Source organism: Neoarius graeffei, chromosome 14 (assembly GCF_027579695.1).
Source record: "Neoarius graeffei isolate fNeoGra1 chromosome 14, fNeoGra1.pri, whole genome shotgun sequence".
NCBI classification, from domain to species: domain Eukaryota; kingdom Metazoa; phylum Chordata; class Actinopteri; order Siluriformes; family Ariidae; genus Neoarius; species Neoarius graeffei.
The window spans coordinates 73,571,960-73,587,929 of record NC_083582.1 but is presented as its reverse complement, the minus strand read 5'-3'; the positions used below and the strand labels follow the sequence as shown (position 1 = coordinate 73,587,929).

The 15,970-nt window shown below is 43.1% G+C and overlaps 1 protein-coding gene across 1 annotated transcript in view; it reads left to right on the top strand.

Moving 5' to 3' along the window:
• rgs7b (regulator of G protein signaling 7b) overlaps positions 1 to 15,760 on the top strand; it is a 335,399-nt gene extending 319,639 nt beyond the window's left edge. Inside the window, exons 14-16 of the mRNA XM_060940302.1 lie at positions 6,092 to 6,278; positions 8,355 to 8,444; positions 15,740 to 15,760. Of these exons, the coding sequence (XP_060796285.1) occupies positions 6,092 to 6,278; positions 8,355 to 8,444; positions 15,740 to 15,760 (298 nt within the window). The remainder of the gene's footprint in view (positions 1 to 6,091; positions 6,279 to 8,354; positions 8,445 to 15,739) is intronic.
• Positions 15,761 to 15,970: the final 210 nt, after the last annotated feature.

Below are 15,970 nucleotides of genomic sequence, written 5' to 3'. Positions count from 1 at the left end.
ACGGAGATTAAGCCCAGGGTTGACAAACTATGTAGGAGCCACCAAGCCCATCCCTCCCACTAGTGTAAACCGTCTGTCACTCCCACACACAATTGAGAGTGGTTTGATTTCTTTTGTGCTGTTCTTATCAACAGTTTGTTGAAAAGTTTATTGTTCAGTGCGAAAATATTTGTGTTGAAAACATGTTAGTTAATAATATTCTTATGCTAAACAAATGTAACAATTATTGAATAAAAGTAAGAGAAAACATTCTAAAAGTTGATGTTTCTTTACATATTTTGTAGCATTGTCTATGGGTTTGCAAAGGGGGTCCCCGGCCAGAAGCTAATGCTGTTTGGGGGGCCTTGGCATGGAAAAGTTTGGGAACCCCTGCTCTAATAGACTCAATGGTGTACTGTAAGATAGGGGCCATTGCCCTCAGTGACCATGCTACAGTAGAGCTACATATAGACTTACAGACGGACAGAGATAGAAAAGGCAGATGGAGGCTTAACACTAGGATATTGCAGGATGAAGTGTTTAGCAACACATTATCAGAGGAGCTTAAATCATTCTTTGAAATTAATATTGGATCTATATCAAAAATATCCTCTGTTTGGGAGGCATCAAAAGCATACATACGAGGGAAAAATCATAGCCCAGTCTTCTAAAATTAAAAAAGAGAATGCAATGAAAGTGGCAAAATTGGAAAACGAAATATGTAATCTGGAAAAAGAATTGGCAATTTACAACACTGAGAAACTACATCAAACAATCTGTAAACATAAATATCAGTTACACAAAATATATAACAAAAAAGCAGAATATGCCTTATTTAGACCGGAATCTAATTTTTATGAAGGAGGGGAAAAGAGTGGCAGATTACTAGCCAGGCAACTAAAACATCAGGACATTTCTAACAATATCCCAATGATTAATCTGTGGTTGGTTGAAGAGAGCAACTGGACTTGCTTGAAAAGTCTTGAAGACGTTTCGCCTCTCGTCCGAAAGGCATCCTCAGTTCTGTCTGTCTAATAGGGAGTATCAGGTATTTATCCTCTCATGGATCATCATAGAATCTGAATCAGAATGCTGATGGCTGCATTGTAGGTGGCTGATAAAAGATGTCATAGACACCCACCTCTGTTCAGTGATGGTCGTTCCAGGTTGACAAAAATGAACGATCCTCTCTGGCTAAGATGTCTGCCAGTTTTCTGGAAGTCCTCTCATACTCCCGCACCAGTCGAAGGGATCTCATCCCAAAGTGCGTAGAAACATATCTGTGAAGATACTCAGTCATCCAGGTACATAGTAATCTGTGGTTAGTAGAAAAGAGCAACTGGACTTGCTTGAAAAACGAGACGAGAGGCGAAACGTCTTCAAGACTTTTCAAGCAAGTCCAGTTGCTCTCTTCTACCAACCACAGATTACTATGTACCTGGATGACTGAGTATCTTCACAGATATGTTTCTACGCACTTTGGGACGAGTTCCCTTCGACTGGTGCGGGAGTATGAGAGGACTTCCAGAAAACTGGCAGACATCTTAGCCAGAGAGGATCGTTCTTTTTTTGTCAACCTGGAACGACCATCACTGAACAGAGGTGGGTGTCTATGACATCCATCAGCCACCTACAATGCAGCCATCAGCATTCTGATTCGGATTCTATGATGATCCATGAGAGGATAAATACTTGATACTCCCTATTAGACAGACAGAACTGAGGAAGCCTTTCGGATGAGAGGTGAAACGTCTTCAAGACTTTTCAAGCAAGTCCAGTTGCTCTCTTCTACCAACCACAGATTACTATGTACCTGGATGACTGAGTATCTTCACAGATATCCCAATGATTAAGAGAGGAAATGGAGTGGTAACATCCTCAAAAGAAATCAATAAGGTATTTGAAGACTTTTAAAAAAGATTTGTATGCGTCTGAATGCACACCTAGCACAGAAGTAGAAGAGAAGTTTTTCTCAAGCCTCCGGTTGCCTATTGTCTCTGAGGAGCAAAGAGCAATGCTGGATGCCCCCTGGCAGAGGATGAGATAAGAAGAACTATTCTGTCCATGAAAAATGGGAGGTCACCTGGGTTGGACGGCTTCCCGATTGAGTATTATAAAAAATATATTGACATCCTGGTTCCTATGTTACATAAGGTATACCTGGAAGCATTCAAAACAGGTTCTTTGCCCAATACATTTAATAGGGTGCATCAGTCGCCCTCACTTTCATAAAATCTGATGCATTTTTGTTTGGGTGTTCCTTTTCACCAATAAAGACATCCTGTAAAATGTTTTGACCATATTCAAAAGTCTAATGGTGGCACCGTGAGGTTCATTTTTTGCCAAAAAACGCTTATTTTATGTTTTCGCGTAAGGTTTGAATCACAATGTTGGACTCCATTTATTGATTTCTTGTGAGCCAGAGATCATGTTAAGAACTTTTGCAAGGGATTGAGAAGCATTAATGTGATTCATAATACATTTGTATTGTTTAAAAGTAGCTGAACAATGATTCAATGAACAGCTAAAACTCAAACTGTGCTTGATAATATATTTAGAATATGTACTAAAAATGTGTATCTAAGATATTTGGTATACTCTATAAGGTGCCATAATGTTTCATGAAAAGTGATCGAAATTGTCATAAAATAGCAGCTTTTTCCATAACTTTGAGCTCCTGGTGCCACCATTAAACTTTTGAATTTTGTCAAAATATTTCACCCAGTGTGTTTTCTTACCTAAAGGAACATAAAAACAAAAATGCATCATGATCGGAGGAACTTTTCATTTTTAGGGGGCAACTGATGCACCCTAACATTTAATGATGCCTTAATCACTCTTATCCCTAAAAAAGACAGAGATACATCACAACCAGCCAACTTCAGACCTGTAAGCCTGCTTGGGGTTGACTAAGATATTGACAAAGACTCTAGCATCACGAATGGAAAGGGTGTTACCAGACGTTATAAATGGTGACCAAGTAGGTTTTATCAAACACAGATCATCAGTGGATAATATGCGAAGACTTGTACATCTTGTACATATAAATCGTACTAATTCTATACCGGTTGCGGCCCTCCCACTAGATGCCGAGAAGGCCTTCGGCCAGGCGGAATGGGGTTTCCTGATGGCAGCCCTTTCTAAATTTGAGTTTGGGCCTGGTTTTTGCCACTGGGTTAAAGTGCTTTACTCCAGCCCAAGAGCAGCAGTCCTTATATGAATGGGGTGATATCCAATTTTTCTGGCCTGTCAAGGGGAACGAGACAGGGCTGCTCTCTCTCACCCCTTTTATTCACTACTATAGCTCTAGAACCATTGGCTCTAGCCATTAGAGCAGAGGGGAGAATTAAAGGTGCACATACAGGTAGCAGAGAACACAAGTTATTTATGTATGCAGAGGACATCTTAGCAGTAATAGCAGACCCTGCTACCTCATTGCCAGTGTTACTTGAATGCATTAATTCCTATTCTAACCTGTCAGGATATAAAATAAACCGGCACAAATCAGAAGGCATGCCAATATCGAGTACATATCATTCAAATTATATCACTTTGTTTAATTTCAAATGGATGCCCACAGGCATGAAATACCTAGGGATTAAACCAAGTCCAAAACTGGAGGAAATAATGCTCTTAAATATAGAACCACTCCGACAGAAGATAAAAACAAATTTAGAAAAGTGGGGGAAACTAAAGCTCGCTTCATGGGGAAAGTGAATGTGATAAAACTGGTTGTTACCCCACAATTCAATTATGTTTCCATGATGTTACCTGTAGATATACCACTATCATTGTTTAAGACTTTTGATAATATTGTAAAAACTTTTCTTTGGGATGAGAAAAAGCCAAGAATTAATATCAAGAAAAATGTGGTCATCTAGAGAGACAGGTGGTTTAGGCCTCCCCAACGTCAGGTTATATAATCTGGCATTTGAAATGGCCCGGCTGAGTGAACACTGGAGAGGAGCGAGCACAGAAATAAGTTGCATAAAAATGGAACAGGAGCTGGTTGTACCATTTACGTTTGTGGACATTCTTTCACATAGGTCAAGGACTGACGGGGATAACTATTCCTCAAACCCAGTACTGGCTCATTCCCAAGCAGTCTGGAGAGAAGTCCATAGGATATGTAAAGTGTCACACAAGACAACCCTATGCCTCTCTATGGCACAACCCAGATATAGAGATTGGGAAAAAGACTATTTACTGGGATCAATGGCTTAAAAAAGGGATTCATAAAATAAGTGACTTGTATTCAGATGGACATTTTATGTCTTTCTCTGAGCTGCAGCAAAAATTTGATCTGGAACACAAAGGGAACCTTTGGAAATATCTACAAGTCAGAGACTGTATCAATAAGGGTAAATTCAACCAGGGGAAAACCCGGTGATGGACTTTCTGGACTTACCAATAGGGTGCATCAGTTGCCCCCTAAAAATGAAAAGTTCCTCCGATCATGATGCATTTTGGTTTTTATGTTCCTTTTGGTAAGAAAACACACTGGGTGAAATATTTTGACAAAATTCAAAAGTTTAATGGTGGCACCAGGAGCTCAAAGTTATGGAAAAAGCTGCTATTTTATGACTTTTATGACAAAATTTCGATCACTTTTCATGAAACATTATGGCACCTTATAGAGTATACCAAATATCTTAGATACACATTTTTAGTACATATTCTAAATATATTATCAAGCACAGTTTGAGTTTTAGCTGTTCATTGAATCATTGTTCAACTACTTTTAAACAATACAAATGTATTATGAATCACATTAATGCTTCTCAATCCCTTGCAAAGGTTCTTAACATGATCTCTGGGTCACAAGAAATCAATAAATGGAGTCCAACACTGTGATTCAAACCTTACGCGAAAACATAAAATAAGCGTTTTTTGGCAAAAAATGAACCTCATGGTGCCACCATTAGACTTTTGAATATGGTCAAAAAATTTTACAGGAGGTCTTTATTGGTGAAAAGGAACACCCGAACAAAAATGCATCAGATTTTATGAAAGTGAGGGCAACTGATGCACCCTACTTACCAAGCACAGCACACAGGGCATCGGGATTCTACAAATTCTTTATTGGACAATCAAGAGATCTGTGCAGTAATTTGAAGTTTATTTGGGAAAAAGATATGCAGTGTGAATTTAGTGAGGAGGAATGGTTAAAAATTTTGTCAAATACAGGAAAGTACATACGGGAGGCCAGGGGAAAGTTTATTCAATATAAATTAAATACACAGGTTTTATTTTACTCCTTCTAAACTACACAGAATGGGCATCTCGGCCAATAACCTATGTTGGAAATGTCACACGGAGACAGGAACATTTGTACACGCATTCTGGGAATGCAAGCTGATAAACCCATTTTGGGAAAAAGTCCTAGAACATATGGGGAAGGGGAGGGGTATGACAATACTGAAGTCTCCAAGGTTGTGCCCGTTAGGGGATCACACAGAGCTTCCGAAGGCATCAAAGTATGACCTTGCAGTAATAAAAGTCGGGGTTATAACAGCTACCAGAGTGATTCTCAGACTATGGAAAAGTACCTCCCCCCCCCCCAAGAATTTAGGCAATGGTTGCAACTTATGTCAGAGACAGTATCCTATGAGGACATGTTGGCAAGAGTCAATAATGAAAATGAGAACTTTAAGAAGTCATGGGACCACTTTTTTGCCTCTGGCATTGTGGGGATGTTATGAGGAGTAAAGGTGCTACTACGGTTGCTGAAACTATTTAGCATTGGTATGCATAAGTAGATAAAGATTTCTTTTCCCTTTTTTTTTTTGGCTTGATACTTGACTCAAAAAGGGGACATATGACCATACACTACCAATGCTGTCTGTTCTATGTTATATATTATTACATGTTTTATACATGAAAATCAAATAAAAAGTTGAATTAACAAAAAAAAAATTCTGATGTTTTTTTTTATTTACTGTATCAAGTTTATAGAATACTGCATGAATACACCTGTTACTGCAGTCACAAAATGTCTTCATAAATGTCCACAAAGTTTTGCTTGTCTTTTACAATTCTGACATCTTTTACTTTTGAATAATTTGTATAACACACAACCCATGAGTATAAGTTGATTTGGTATGTGTTACAGTTTCTGGCTGGCCGTGCAGGAGCTTAAGAAGCAGCCAATTCGTGAGGTGCCCAGTCGTGTGCAGGAGATCTGGGAGGAGTTTCTGGCCCCTGGAGCTCCAAATGCCATCAACCTTGATTCCAAGAGCTACGATAAGACCATGCAGAATGTCAAAGATCCCGGACGCTACACTTTTGAAGATGCTCAGGTCACACTGACGCGTTACATGGACCGGCGCGGCGGGACGCGTTACGTGGACCGGCGCGGCGGGACGCGTTACGTGGACCGGCGCGGCGGGACGCGGGACGTGGGCCGGCGCGGCGGGACGGGTCGTGGGCCGGCGCGGCGGGACGGGACGTGGGCCGGCGCGGCGGGACGGGACGTGGGCCGGCGCGGCGGGACGGGACGTGGGCCGGCGCGGCAGGACGTGTTACGTGGACCTGTGCGGCGCGACGGGACGCGTTACGTGAACCGGCCCAGCGGGACGGGACGTGTGACGGCGCGGCGGGGCGGGATGTGTGACGTGGGCCGGCGCGACGGGACATGGGCCGGGGCGGCAGGACGGGACATGGGCCGGGGCGGCGGGACATGTGACGTGGGCTGGCACGGCATGTACCGGCACGGCGTGATGGGACGTGTTACGTGGGCCGGCACAGCGGGGCGGGACGTGGGCCGGCGTGGCGCGGCGGGACGCGTTACGTGGACCGGCACGACGGGACGTGTGACGGCGGGGCAGGACATGTGACGTGGGCCAGCGCGGCGTGACGTGTGCCGGCGCCACGGGACGTGGGCCGGCGGGACAGGACGTGTGACGTGGGCTGGCACGGCGTGACGGGATGCGTTACGTGGACCGGTGTGGCGCGACGGGATGGGACGTGGCCCGGCGTGACGGGACGTGTGATGGCACGGGACGTTTGACGTGGGCCGGCGCGGCGGGGCGTGTGACGGCGCGACGGGACGTGTTACGTGGACCTGTGCAGCACGACAGGACATGTGACGTGGGCCGGCGCGACGGGACGGGACGTGTGCTGGCGTGGCGAGACGGGACGTGCGACGTGGGCCGGCGCAGCGTGATGTGTTACGTGGACCTGTGTGGCGTGACGCATTACGTGGACCGGCCCGGTGGGACGGGACGTGTGATATCGACCTGTGCGGCGTGACAGGACGTGTGATATGGACCTGTGCGGCGTGACAGGACGTATGCTGGCGCGGCGTGACGTGTTACGTGTACTTGTGAGAGATTGTCGCAGTGCTAAGCATTTGTAACTCTGCACTAACTTAAAAACTGCTAATAATGTTAACAGTGAGAACTTTCCGTCTTGCACCATCACCAGAGAGGAGCATTTCATTTGTTGAAGGGCTTTGTGTGCTTCAGGGCTTTTTGGAAGAACAATGTGGTGTTTTGTCTAAATGAAGTGGTGCTTTGTGCTCCTGAAAATGATCAATTAAAATACATTTTTTGTGATGGACTACTACTGCCACAACATGCTCTGATTGTTCTCTCTCCCGCTCCATTCTGCCCCAAATTGCCCTCGACTGCTCAAATTTTTCCTCAACTGCTCCAATTTTCCCATCACTTCTAAAGCTCCAAATTTACACTGTACTGCTAATATTTGCACTCTGCATCCCCCTACTGCCTTAATAAACACTTTACTGCCCTCAACTGCCCTCTGTTATGCCACTTTGTCCTCTACTGCTTTCATTTGCCTTTTACTGCTCCTTATTTCTTCAGTTTGCCCTCTCCTGCACAAATGTGCGCCCCTCCTGACTCAGTTTGCCCTCAACTGCCTCGATTTTACCTTTACTCCCCTCGACCACCCTCACATGCTCTCTGGTGCTTCAGTATGTCCTCTACATATCCCTACTCCTTCACTTTACCTTTTACTGCTACGATTTTTCTATTACTCTGCCTTGAACTACATTCTTCTGCCCCCTATTGACCTCCGCTCCCCCAGTTTGCCTTTTACCACCCTATACTGCCCTCTACTGCTCCATACCGCTTCAGTTTTACTTTACACTGACTCCGACTGCCCTCAAATGCTCCGACTGCCTTGATTGGTCTTCTACTGTGCCCTCTTGCACTATGCTGCCTCAGTTTGCGCAGTATTGCCTCATACTGCCTTTCTACAATTATAATGCAATTCTGTCTTTGTATTTTGATCATGCAAGCTTTGATAACGAAGCAACGTTAAAGTCAAGGGCTTTAGATGAATAATATGGACAGTTCTAAGGAATTTATGTGCATTTGTCAAATTCCTTCTTTCTTCTTCCTCCTCCTCTTCAGGAGCACATCTATAAGCTGATGAAGAGCGACTCATACAGCCGTTTTATTCGATCCAGTGCCTACCAAGAGCTTTTACAGGCCAAGAAGAAGGTAAAGTTCCTCAAAAGACTGGAGACGACCATTTAAACATCCACCTCAAGCATGCCTGTCGAGCCCTCGACTGCTTTACCTGGCCCCTTTTCTAGCCCAAGTTTGCTCTCTACTGCCCCTACAGCTCTGTCTTTACTCCATACTCCCCCACTTTGCCTTCATCGACCCCATATCATTGTCACGACTACTTTTATTTGCTGTTTGCTTCCATTACTGCTACCTACTGTTTTAAATCTACCCCCTCCTACACCCTGCTGCCCAACTGTGAATGTCCTAGGGCAAGTGGAGCTTCTGAACCAGGACTTTGTGCAGACGTTAATGTAGTTATCATGCAGGAACCTTTTCTTTGCAGCCTGCAGGATATTGTGCCTTTTATATTCAGGTCAGCCTCAGAGATGTGTTAAATAGACTGTTTAATCATCTGCCTGATGTGGACTACGCTCACGTCTTCATCACTCAGAACCAAAGCTTTTATTCATTTCTGTTTGATATTTTTACAGCATGTCCCTGTTACTCTTTCTGTCAAGGCTTCATCATTTTCACTTGTCCTTCTGTGTGTTCAGTGCTGTCTCGCTTCTGTCCTTTTCTGCTTTTCTTTTTGTTGGTGCTTTTTTCTGGGGGGGGGGGTTCTGTTTTTCTGTTCGTGTGTTTTCTGTTCTCTGGTCTTCTCAAGCGAGTTCTGAAGCATGTACACTAGGAACAGCAGAAATTTGCTTGTAATCGTGGTAAGTGTGTCATGCACAGAAAGCCAAGCCCAGCTTGATTCCGTCACTGAGAGTATGGGAGGATGAGTGAGAAATACAATTCCCGCAAATATAAATACATCACAATATAATTAATATATTTCCATTCAGGCGGCACGGTGGTGTAGTGGTTAGCGCCGTCGCCTCACAGCAAGAAGGTCTGGGTTCGAGCCCCGGGGCCGGCGAGGGCCTTTCTGTGCGGAGTTTGCATGTTCTCCCCGTGTCTGCGTGGGTTTCCTCCGGGTGCTCCGGTTTCCCCCACAGTCCAAAGACATGCAGGTTAGGTTAACTGGTGACTCTAAATTGACCGTAGGTGTGAATGTGAGTGTGAATGGTTGTCTGTGTCTATGTGTCAGCCCTGTGAAGACCTGGCGACTTGTCCAGGGTGTACCCCGCCTTTCGCCCGTAGTCAGCTGGGATAGGCTCCAGCTTGCCTGCGACCCTGTAGAACAGGATAAAGTGGCTAGAGATGATGAGATGAGATAAGATATTTCCATTCAAAAGTTTGGACACTACAGGCTTTGCCGTGTTGTCGGGATGTTGTGAGTTTAAATCCTGATGATGCCAGTGTTGTCGTCAAGTCACTAAAACTCGAGTCCAGTCTTGAGTCCCCAGTGTTCAAGTCCAATTCATTCAAGAACATTTCAAGCCCAGTCCACTTTTGATCCGAGTCGAGTCCAAGACTCCAACCGCACCATTGGACGGTGGCTGTTTTAGCACCATTAACCCAAGTTTGTTCCTGAACATGGCGTATGAACAGGTGAATGTGCTTCTCTTTATCAGGGAGTGTGAAGTATTCTTTCAGAGATGGTTGGGAGACGGATGTAAGTGCAGATGATGTGTTTATTAATACAAGTGATGAAGACGGTAAACAATCCAGAACGGCAGGAAAAATCGTAAAACACAAACAGGCAACAGGTCGAGTAAGACACAAACAGGCTATCGTAGACTCTGCAGAATCAAAGATGAGAAACGGGAAATCAGGGATCAGGAAACCAAACAAGGAAATAAGGCTCGGTAATGTGTCCGCAACGCAACTCAATACTTCGCAAAATAAGTGTTTTCACAGCTTTTATATCAGCGCGCTGATTGCACCTTAACCCTGTGTAGGTGTGAGTCGTTTACGATGCGCACGAGAGTCTATCTGATGCATGCGCCAGTGTGCGCAGGTGTGACACTCTTGCGTGAAATTAGTGCAAAAATTAATGTAGATTTAAATATCTTATGCCAAACTATTATGGCATGTTACAAAAAATAAAGGTGTTCCAGGCATGTCCCCCCGGGAGGAGGCCCCGGGGAAGACCCAGGACACGCTGGAGGGACTATGTCTCTCGGCTGGCCTGGGAACGCCTCGGTGTTCTTCCCGAGGAGCTGGCCGAGGTGTCTGGGGAAAGGGAAGTTTGGGCTTCCATGCTTAGACTGCTGCCTCCGCGACCCGGTCCTGGATAAGCGGAAGAAGACGAGACGAGACGAGACAAAAAATAAAGAAAAAAAATATCAGAGTCCTCGTCTCCAATTTACGAGTCCGAATGCGGTTAATGCACGAGTCTGAGTCAACAGTGCTCAAGTCCAAGTTGAGTCATGACTCCTTAAAATTAGGGCATGAATTGAACTCGAGTACAACAAGCCTGGATGATGCCACAGCCATCTGTGATCAGGAGCCAAGAGAGCCAAATTAGCTGTGCTCTCAAGGTAGGAGGGATGGCGTTAAGGCCTAGTCCCACAATACTTTGACAACTATAATGGTAACTGTACATAAATCAGTCCCCTGCAGTTCATGTGGTTGGTGCTCACACCAGACCGATAACGATCCCTCAAGCCCAGGCCTGGGTTTATCTGTATCGGTGAGATTGCTTCTGGAGAGATTTTTCCAGGCCTGGACCTGATCCAATAAAACATCTGACCAATCATTGTTTACATGTGACATTGTCTGGGCACATGCTGTTTTTGCCGGGCATCTTTGTACATCTTTATTGCGTCATGGAGGAGAAGCTGATAATAGAAGTGTCGAAGAATCCCATGCTTTATTACAAAAGGCACAAGCTGTACAAAGATACAGCCAAAAAGGAAGCTGTATGGAAGATCATCGGCAATAGAGTGGGTATGACTGGATATCTTAAAGTTTATCTCCTTTTCTTCTTCTTTCAACTTTGCCTTCTGTGTAAAATAAGCATCAAAACAGCTCTTCCTCGCGGTCACTGTCGCCCACTCTGTGTTGCTGAGTGCACTGGGTGTGCACACAAACAGCAGACAACCGCTACATTTCCCAGTGAAAACCAACAACCATGTACATTTATTTCCCTGAGTGTCAGGACCAACCGATATTATACTCAGGATTATAGTTATGGTGTGACTGCTCCAGACTGGAACTAAATTCAGGCAGAGAGATATATAGTTACAGTTATCGGTGTTGTGGGACCAGGCCCTTACTCTTTCCCGTCAATCACAGTGAATATACACCTATGAGCTCATGTACAGTTGTGGTCAGAAGTTTACATACAGTGACATGAATGTCATCTTGGATATGAACGTCATGGCAATATTTGGGCTTTCAGTAATTTCTCCAAACTGTTCTTTTTCTGTGGCAGAATGCATCTTTAATTGTATAAAAAAAAAAAACACTAGAATTTGGTGCACAAATTTTAATTCTTTGGGTTTTCTGAAATCGACACAGAGTCAAAATTATCCATACAGCACACCTAATATTTGGGTAAAATGTCTCTTCGCAAGATTCACCTTGACCAAACATTTTTGTTTACCATGAACAAGCTTCTGGCAGAATTCTGGTTGGATATTTCACGACTCTTCATGGTAGAATTGGTAGAGTTCAATTAAATTTGCATAGTTTTCTTGGCATGGACTCGACTTATAAACATGGTCCAATATATTTTCAACAGGGTTGAAGTCTGGACTTGTTTTAAGCTTAATGTTAGCCTGCGTTATCCTCCACAACCAGCTCTGATGTGCGTTTGGGTTTATTGTCCTGTTGTAAGTACCGGTACCAAGTCACATTCAAGTTTCTGATGGTTTATGCTGAAGAATTCTGAGATCGTCCTCCTCCTTCATTATTCCATCCACTTTGTGCAATGAACCAGTTCCACTGGCAGTAAAACAGCCGTAGAGCATGATGATCCTACCACCACCGCCAGCTGGTACAGTGTCCCTCTGTACATGGTGGTCATTGTGGCTAAACAACTCAATCTTTGTCTCATCTGACCATACAGCTTTCCTCCAGAAGGCTTTTTCTTTTTTTTGTCCATGTGGTCAGCTTCAAACTTTAGTTAAGTCAATTTTGGAGCAGGGGGTTATTTCTTGGATAGCAGCCTCTTAGTCCACGGTGATCTGAACTGTAGACAGTGATCCATCAGCTTCCAGTTCATGGCAGGGCTGTGCCATGGTGGTTCCCAGGTTGTTCCTGACCATCCAAACCAATTTCCTTTCAGCTGAGGGTGACAGTTTGGGTTTTCATGAAGCAAAGTGGCTTGGCAAAGTGACTACCCCTCACAATAACTTGCATACAATTGTTTGAACTGATCTTGGAATTTGCCATTGTTTAGAAGTGGCTCCAAGAAACATTCTGGAATTGTATACATCTGCGATCCTCTTTCTTTGATCTGCACTGAGCTCCTTGGACTTTCCCATTTTACTGTGTGCTGGTCAATCCAATGAGTGCTGTAAACAAACCCTTTTTATGAAGGCACGGAGAAGCTACCAGCTGTAGTCAGTCAATCATGATCACTAACAGGAACTTAAGACACCTCAGCCTTGGCAAGATAAAAGTTATTTTGAAAGTTTTAGAATTAATAATCTGAGTGTATGTATAATTTTGATCCTGTGTTGATTTCAGAAAACCCACAGAAAATTAAAATTTGTTCACCAAAGTGTTTTTTTTTAAATTAACCCTTTGATGCAAAACATATGCACACCCCTTCTAATGCACAACATGGGTCAAAAATGACCCGCATTCATTTTCCAGGTTATTTCATGCTGACTGAGTTTTTCTTTGCTCTATCTTTTGAAATCAATTTATTTTATGATTGAATATTCCAAGTATTCTTTAAATATCTTGTTTTTAATTACCACAAATCATTAATTTAATTTTTTCTTTCCTACTTTATGAACAAAAATACTTATATTACTACACATGGGTTATCCAAGTGTGATTTAAAATTAAATGTCTTAATACTATAATAATAATTTGTTTCAAGTAATTACTTTAGCAGTGAATGGGGCCAGTTATTTATTTATTAACTATGTCGTTAGCTAAGCCAACTACAATAAAATTAGCTAACTAAAGTAGAATATGTCAGCAGCTCGGTAGCTAATAGTAATTACTTGTAACTTTCTGACAAGTAATCTACTCACTCTCAAGGGAACCTAAACATAATCCATTTTTTTCTAAGGTAATGTTAGAACAAATGAAAAACATTCCTTCCATGTATGAGATGGGCAAAGGGCGCCGTGCTGAGCTGTGAAATGTCTGACACAAGCACAATTCACAGTTCCCACCAAACGCTGGAGTAAATGCATGCGGGTCGGTTCTGACCCATGTGTGTAAACTTGATGTAGAATTACAAAAGCTGTGCTTGTTCATAACTTAAGAAAGGAAAAATAAAAATGATGATTTGTGCTAAACAAAAGCAAGATATTTACTGCATATTTGGAAAAGTAAATGAAAAAATGAATTTATTTCAAAAGTATATCATAGAAACGGGCGGCACGGTGATGTAGTGGTTAGCGCTGTCGCCTCACAGCAAGAAGGTTCTGGGTTCGAGCCCCGGGGCCGGCGAGGGCCTTTCTGTGCGGAGTTTGCATGTTCTCCCCGTGTCCGCGTGGGTTTCCTCCGGGTGCTCCGGTTTCCCCCACAGTCCAAAGACATGCAGGTTAGGTTAACTGGTGACTCTAAATTGAGCGTAGGTGTGAATGTGAGTGTGAATGGTTGTCTGTGTCTATGTGTCAGCCCTGTGATGACCTGGCGACTTGTCCAGGGTGTACCCCGCCTTTCACCCGTAGTCAGCTGGGATAGGCTCCAGCTTGCCTGCGACCCTGTAGAAGGATAAAGCGGCTAGAGATAATGAGATGAGATGAGATATAGAAACACTCAGCCATACATGAAATAACCTGGAAAATGAATGCAGGTCGTTTTTGACCCATGTTGTGCATTAGAAGGGTAGTGATACAAAAAGGGTTTTTATTCAAAAAGTAAGAAAGGAAAAAATAAAATAAGGATGTATGATGATCAAAAACAAGTTAATTGAGGAATACCTTGAATACTGAATGATGGAATTAATTTATTGCAAAGATATAGAAGATAAAAACTCAGCCGGGTCACTTTTGACCCATGTTTCGCATCAAAGGGTTAAAGCTGTATACTGTACAATCATTCTGCCACAGGAAAAAAAAAAAAAAAAAAAAAAAAAAAAACAGTTCAGAGAAATTACTGAAAGCCTAAATATTTCCATGACATTCATATCCAAGATGACATTCATGTCACTGTATGTAAACTTCTGACCACAACTGTATATGGATGAGGGTGGACAGCATGTCACTCCATGTGTGTTACACTGCCGTGACAGAGCATGAGCAGCACCCTCTCTCCAAATTGGAGAAAAACTGGACACTAGATTGGTTTTAGACACACTGATTAGCTGTAACATTATGACCACTGATAGGTGAATAACATTGATGGTCTCATTACAGTGGCACCTGTCAAGGGGTGGGATATATTAGGCAGCAAGAGAACAGTCGGTTCTTGAAGTTGATGTGTTGGAAGCAGGAAAAATGGGCAAGCGTAAGGACCTGAGTGACTTCGACGAGGGCCAAATTGTGATGGTGAGATGACTGGGTCTGAGCATCTCCAAAATGGCACATCTTGTGGGATGTTCCCAGTATGGAGGGGTTAGTACCGACCAAAAGTGGTCCAAGGATCCAAAGGACAACCGGTGACAGGATGATGGGTGTCAAAGGCTCACTGATTTGCATGGGGCACGAAGGCTAACCTATATGGTCCAATCCTACAGAAGAGCTACTGTAGAACAAACAGCTGAAAAAGTTAATGCTGGCTAAAACAGAAAGGTGTCAGCGTTAACTTTTTCAGCAGATTGTGCTACAGTATCTCTTCTGTGGGATTGGACCACATAAGCCTTCATGCCCCATGCAAATAAAATAAAAATTATTAAAAATATACCCTTATATGAGCAGCTATGTCCAAACTTTTGACAGGATGGAGCAAGTCATGACACAGGAAATATTAAATATCCAGTACATTTAAACACAAGCACATCACCAAGATGAACTAGAACTATAATTGTTCCAAAACCTGAGCAAATGGTCAAAGTGTATGGTGGAGATGTGGTTTGCAATCGTTCATGTGGTAGTTAAAATACAAATTTAAAATGACATGAAAAGGAAAGTCATGGGAAAGGCTTTCAGTGCTAATTAATTAATATCAGGGTAATTAATTTTCTTCTAAAGCTACATTATTAGCAGTATGAGGGATGAGTTAGTATTTGGTCATTCCTGAACTTCATTATTTTGCTATTTTCTTTACAGAAAAGCAAGAACTTGTTCTGAAGAAGTGGGTGCTGGGTAAGTTCACTCTCAATAGTACAGATATTCACACTCCTTCAAATTTCATGTACAGTGTCATTGGCGTTACGGTCACTGGTGTAATGACGTGTGCTTGTGACACCAGTGACAATTAATAACTTCAGTCACTTAAAGGTGTCATTGCATCGTTTTTTCATTAATTGTGCGGTGGTCTCTAGTATGAATGAATGCCCT